This window comes from Epargyreus clarus, unplaced genomic scaffold (assembly GCF_041222505.1).
Source record: "Epargyreus clarus isolate Ecla_fem2 unplaced genomic scaffold, WU_Ecla_fem_2.2 ptg000008l, whole genome shotgun sequence".
In the NCBI taxonomy this organism is placed as follows: Eukaryota; Metazoa; Arthropoda; class Insecta; order Lepidoptera; family Hesperiidae; genus Epargyreus; species Epargyreus clarus.
Genome location: NW_027332216.1, coordinates 2,952,357 through 2,958,389, shown reverse-complemented (window position 1 = coordinate 2,958,389; position 6,033 = coordinate 2,952,357). Strand labels below are relative to the sequence as shown.

At 32.0% G+C, this 6,033-nt stretch overlaps 2 protein-coding genes across 2 annotated transcripts; one reads left to right on the top strand and one right to left on the bottom strand.

Annotated features, from left to right (window-relative positions):
- Positions 1–526: 526 nt before the first annotated feature.
- LOC140744134 (innexin inx2) lies at positions 527–2,945 on the top strand. The gene is given in 4 exon segments (XM_083058993.1): positions 527–1,019; positions 1,657–1,868; positions 2,131–2,270; positions 2,386–2,945. Coding segments are annotated over 4 exon segments (1,140 nt in total). The 5' UTR covers positions 527–762; the 3' UTR covers positions 2,917–2,945.
- Positions 2,946–3,951: 1,006 nt separating this feature from the next.
- l(1)10Bb (BUD31-like protein) lies at positions 3,952–5,432 on the bottom strand. The gene is made up of 2 exons (XM_073075611.1): positions 5,170–5,432; positions 3,952–4,437 (listed from the first exon to the last, which is right to left on the bottom strand). The coding sequence occupies exons 1-2, from the start codon at positions 5,261–5,263 to the stop codon at positions 4,097–4,099; spliced, it is 435 nt and encodes a 144-aa protein (XP_072931712.1). The 5' UTR covers positions 5,264–5,432; the 3' UTR covers positions 3,952–4,096.
- Between the last annotated feature and the right edge of the window lie 601 nt (positions 5,433–6,033).

Sequence of the window (6,033 nt, the reverse complement as noted above, 5' to 3'; positions counted from 1 at the left end):
TAATACTTAATTTTTAAATGCAACCATTAATGTTTAGTAAAAATAATAATGCCCTTATTGATTCAAATCCACACCTCATGAAAAGCCTAATCCTCGAGGCTTCTAATTTTATGTTACATTGCTGGTCCTTGGCGTCTAATTAATGTATTTACTTAATAAATTCACACTCAAGACGTGATTTGCTGAATACTTTAATTTCACATATATTTTCAACGCAATAAAATTAACATGAAACAAAATGAACCCAAACGTTCAAAAAACGAATTAATATTTTATCTATATTTAAAAAGTCCGCTACATTGGTTGCATTTTTTTAAAATTGTAATTATTGAATACATTATTTTTAAATTTAATATGTTTATTATTTTAATATAACTAAAAATAAATATAAATCATAATAAAAACATATATAATTAAAGTTATAATATTCCACTCATTAATGATGAATGATTTGACTTCATTTTTGACGATTTTTTAATGGATGTCAATTTTGTTCGCAAGTTCCGCAACTTCAGCTTATCGCGTCAAAAAGTCGACGTTTTCTTTCCGCGGAAATCGAAAATTTGTAATAACGGATTCTTGTGATTTTTCGTGGATTATTAATATTTGTATGTACAACAGTATTTACTTCAAGAAAATAAATAATAAAGAGTTTAGAGTAACAGTGCTATTGTAGGTAGATCGAAAACTTAACGACGGCTTTATTGCGAGTGTCTTACTTTTCTTCTTTCCTATGTCTTCGTCTCAAAATTTATTTACAAGATGATTGATCTATTTTTGCCTTTCCGTTCATTTCTGAAGTTCGAAAATGTTTGTACGGACAACAACGTATTCCGTATGCATTACAAGGCCACTGTTATAATGCTGCTGGTATTCACTTTGTTGGTTACTTCGAAGCAGTTCTTTGGCGAGCCGATCCACTGTATGAGTGAAAGCGACAAGGACAATGACAAAGAAGCCATTAACAGTTATTGCTGGATTTACGGCACCTATACACTGAAAAGCAGGACTGTAGGTTTGTATGCACACCATCTCTCGGTGTAATTCGTAGTACGAGCACGTAATGCCCTCACCCATCTCGCCGAGTTGGTTTATTTCTCAAGATGTACGGTACAGTATACAGGTTTACTTATTAGGTAAAAATGACTTTTTTTATGAATCAATATGTGGCGTCATCCCATTAATCTCTTAATGAGCAGGGCAAGAGAGATGGCTTTAGGCCATAATCCATCGCGCTGGTCAAGTACGACATGACTTCCATGACAAGGCCTTGAAATCTTTTACCTTAATTCTGTTATTAATTGAAGCAGTTATACAGCTTATCATAAGAGAATTCAGAAACTTATAACATGAACTTATATATCTTAATCCGTTTGCACCTGTAGAAAGTTTCCAAAGAGAATCTAAAAGTTGCAGCCATTAGTAAAAGTAAAAAAAGTTTCTTTTAAATTACCATAGTCTGGAATAGATCGCTGCTTAGCGATAAGGCCGCCTATTGCATACAATTAACTAATATAATTGTGTACTATTGTTATGTTCTATTGAAGTGTGCAATAAAGAATATCTACCATACAAAGTTATTCATGGTAAGATTCTCCATTACAAAACAAGTTTAAAACCTAAGTGCTATAAAAAATCTATTTTTTGTGCACTTAGTTTATAGTTTTGTTTGTTTTCAGGTGTAGAAGGCAAGGACATGGCATACTTAGGTGTGGGTCCGGAGAGAATAGAAGATGAGCCGGTCAAGCATACTTATTACCAGTGGGTGTGTTTCGTGTTGCTCGGCCAGTCTGTAATGTTCTACACTCCTCGGTACCTCTGGAAGATTTGGGAGGGGGGACGCTTGAAGGCACTGGCATCTGATTTAGGTATGACTAGGAATTGAAATGCTGTTCTCAAAATCTGTATACCAGCTAAGTTTCAAATGAGGAGCTCATATTAGTCTCAGGAATGTCTTTCCAATACATTCATGATTAGAGTCAGGCAGGTTTCCTGTTCTATGTATAGATTTTATTAAAGGCGGTGCTCACTTACCATAAGATGGTCTGCATGCTCATATGCTACTTCTAATTCTTTGCAAAACATGAACACTGTTATTTTAAATAATTGATTGAAGTGTTTTTATTACAGCTAGTCCACTGATAACAAAGGATTGGTTGGAGTACCGACGTGGAGAGCTTGTGTCTTACTTGAGTTACACAAACATTAACACACACAATATGTATGCTGTGAGGTATGCCTTCTGTGAAGTCCTCAATCTTATTAATGTGGTAAGTATATTTTGACAACAAGAAATTAGACCAGATTCTTAAGTAAGTGAATATCATAGGGATATCATTAAGATTTGATTAATATTTCCTAAATGTATCTTACTAACAATTTCAGATTGGACAGATGTACTTGCTAGATTTATTCCTGGGTGGAGCATTTCGAAACTATGGTGCCGCTGTTGCTGCATTCACACACACTCCCAGAGTACCCTCAAACTTCATCGACTATGCTTCTGTAAATCCAATGGATCAGTACTTCCCCAAACTAACTAAATGCTGGCTCAGAACTTACGGACCTTCTGGCTCAATACAGATCAAAGACAGACTTTGCGTTTTGCCGCTAAACATAGTTAATGAAAAGATTTTTGTTATACTCTGGTTTTGGTTGATTTTCTTAGGCCTGCTTTCTACTCTATCAGTTCTTTTCCGGATCATTGTTTTTGCTTTGCCACCTGTACGAACCCTAATCTTAATGGGGCAGTTGAGATATGTTAAGAGGCGGGTGGTTTCAAAAATTGTCAAACGTTTTGGATTTGGTGACTGGTTCATACTTTACTTGCTGGGCAAGAATATGAACCCCCTCATCTATAAAGATTTGATAATAGAACTATCCAAAGAGTTAGAATCCAAATCTGTTATGATTTGATCAAACAACAGTTCCTTTATTAAGTTATTTTGTTAAGTTTAAATTTAATTTGTTAAAAGTCATAGTATATGCAGCAGGGTGTTAATAGACTTCTCTAGATTATGATGATAAGACTGATTTTTATTATATTTAGGAGAGTGATTATTAATGATTAAGTAATACATATCACATTTGCTTTAACCTTAGTCTGATAATAAAGTAACAGTTAATTAGACTAATATCATAAGTTCCAAGTTTCGTTTTTGTAATAAATTTTTCGATTAGTTAATTGAAAATGCATCAAGGCTTTGATTTCTTCATCATTATCATTAAACAAAAATCATTATAAAATTAATACCCTATGCCATATATTTTTTGTTTATTTAAATTTCGTGATTTTAGGGTGTGGTCCCTCTGATGAGCTGTCTATCAACTATAAAGTAGCTAGAAGGCATTTAGTAGTTCACAATTAATTTTGTTGTAATTTGATCTAAAAAGTTACACAGAATATCTGTATAACACTACTGGTATCTTTTCTACCTACTGTGATTGTTTTTCCTCAATAAAATCACTATATTCTATAGTCATTAGCACACAAGGGGACTGCACTCTTATGCACATGCATAACTAGATTTGTTTTGGTTTTTCTTTGTTAAAATTCAGCATTTATTGTCACTTGCTAACTTAGTAATAGTTACATTGATTTGTAAGCTGTACCAAGTGATCTCAATAAAGTTAAATTTAATATTAAATATGCTTTATTTGTTTTTAAAACTTAATTAAATTCACATCCTGCCATTTTGTTTATCTAAATTTTACTGAAACATATATTTATTATTAATGAATTAGAATTATTATTATATTTTTTTAATTTATTTTGATTTTGTTCAACGCCATTTACTATCAAAATAAATAAAAAGAACATTTTGACAAAATGTGGAATTGGCTGATTTGCGAATTGAGGTATCCATATGTAGTTTAAAATATAAAGATAGTATTATCATGGGGTTAAAAATTAATAGAATATATTCCCTTGTTGATAAATAGACAAAAAAATGCACTTGAAATTTTTAATTCTCATTTGATCAAAAGTTGAACAAAAATCAGTATTAGTATTAGTCTTAACAATAAAAGTAGTTTGTCTTAAATACAGGATTGAACTTATTTTGAAACTTACTAAACAGAAAAATATGTCTACAATTTATCCCGAGCACCCTCTACAGCCACAGTGTACACACTCCACGATCCTACCCTCTTCCAGTTTACTCTTAGGCACCCTACAAATGCAATTTGTCGCGAAGTTAGTATCCCTAGTCTGTATACATCTCAAACAGCATAAATTTTCATATCCAGTCTTTTTCCATTTGGCTATTAAGTTTGCGTCGGCTATTTTCTCATCCAAACAGTACTGATACAGCTCTCGACTGATAGCCTTCCGTCGGTAGAACAGATCGTATATGTAGCGCGATTTCTGGTGGTGGATTTTGAATATTGGCCAAAGAGATTCTTGCTTGCGTTTCCCCTCATGTGGCTCTGTCTCAGCTGAAAATATTAGTATTGAAAATTTTAGTAATATTCACAATACAAATACACAATTTAGGTTCACAATGATTATATACCAAAGGATTCATAGGCCAAAATTGAATTATTGAATGATATACTGTAAAATAAGTTTACATAATAATTGAAAAACTTATTTTATGAACATAGATTAGCCATCTATGATTGTGAAGAATACTGTATGGTGAAGATTTTTCGGATAAAGCATTGTTAAGTCTTAACCTGTATTTATCATTTTAATGGAAGAAAGATAATTGCATGAGCCTTTCTAACTCATGGTTTCTAATTATACAAATACCAAATTATTTATTTAACTCAGTGCATGAAATTAATGTTGGATTGTTTTTAGTAAATAGAGCATATGATATTGGTCACATGTGTCAGAAAATCCAAATAAATCAGATCCACCTTACAGATAACAATAGCAATGCTATGCCATACAGTTAGGTTAAGAACTCTTCAATAACTGAAGGTCTACCAAATTCTTCAAACCAGTTTGACTAGTAGGAAAAAAACATTTAGAGGTACACATTTTGTACACAATATCTAAATGAGAATAATGTATAGACTTCCTCTTGCAACCTTATGTGTATTATTGTACATTATTGTAACAAATATTGTAACAAGATACATCTTTCCCACTTAATAATGAAAACTAAATATTATGGTGTAGCAGTCTTATCAACTTTATGTTTTACATTACATTGCACAAACCTTCTCGCATTTTCTGTTCCAATTCTTCCAATGTCGGTTCGATCAGCTCCCATCCTTCAGGTGGCGATTTTCGACTTCTTCGAACTTTCGGCATTGCGAACTCTAATTTTTACAATAGTAATAATTTCTTTGCACAAAAACTGTATTACTTTGAAACGGACACCGAAATTATATCAATTTACATCAATATAACATAAAATAAATACTGACTGACATGTGAGATTCTGCGATAGCTGACAGATGTTTTGTTAGCTTTGTGTTTTGTGTGTGATGTGTGTCACTGTCATACTCATACATAGTGTCGTCCTTCCTTCTTTATGGTGTGTAGAGGTGAGATGTACATCTCTATTATTCTCTATAATATATCAAAAAAAAATCTGTCGGAAGTTCTTAAATTAGAATGCCATTAATGTATAAAAGCGCCAAGAAATACTTCACGCTTTTTTATGGTTCATTTTTTTAAAACTTAGAACAGGAAAGCGATATATAATATAGGTATACTTATGTATTGATTTTAATTGACTATTATATGAATCCATATAAACGAACTTGTGAAAATATTCAAACCGTTTACAAGATGAAATCTACTAGAGCGTCTATTCTGTAAATGCCGTGTTCACCTATAATTGTGGGTACACGACTTATTTTTCTTACTTTTGCAATGTAATTTATATAAGTGTATACTACGTTGGTGAACCTTTAATAAATAAATGAAATTACATTTCTATAAAAAGGCTCATGTATATTGCGAATATTTATTTAACATTTGAAATATAATTTACTACAACATTAAAATTTCTCAACTCAGTGCACTTTCTTCTGTCTAGAACTGCTGCCAAGTTCATTTTATTTGAGCTCTCTTTT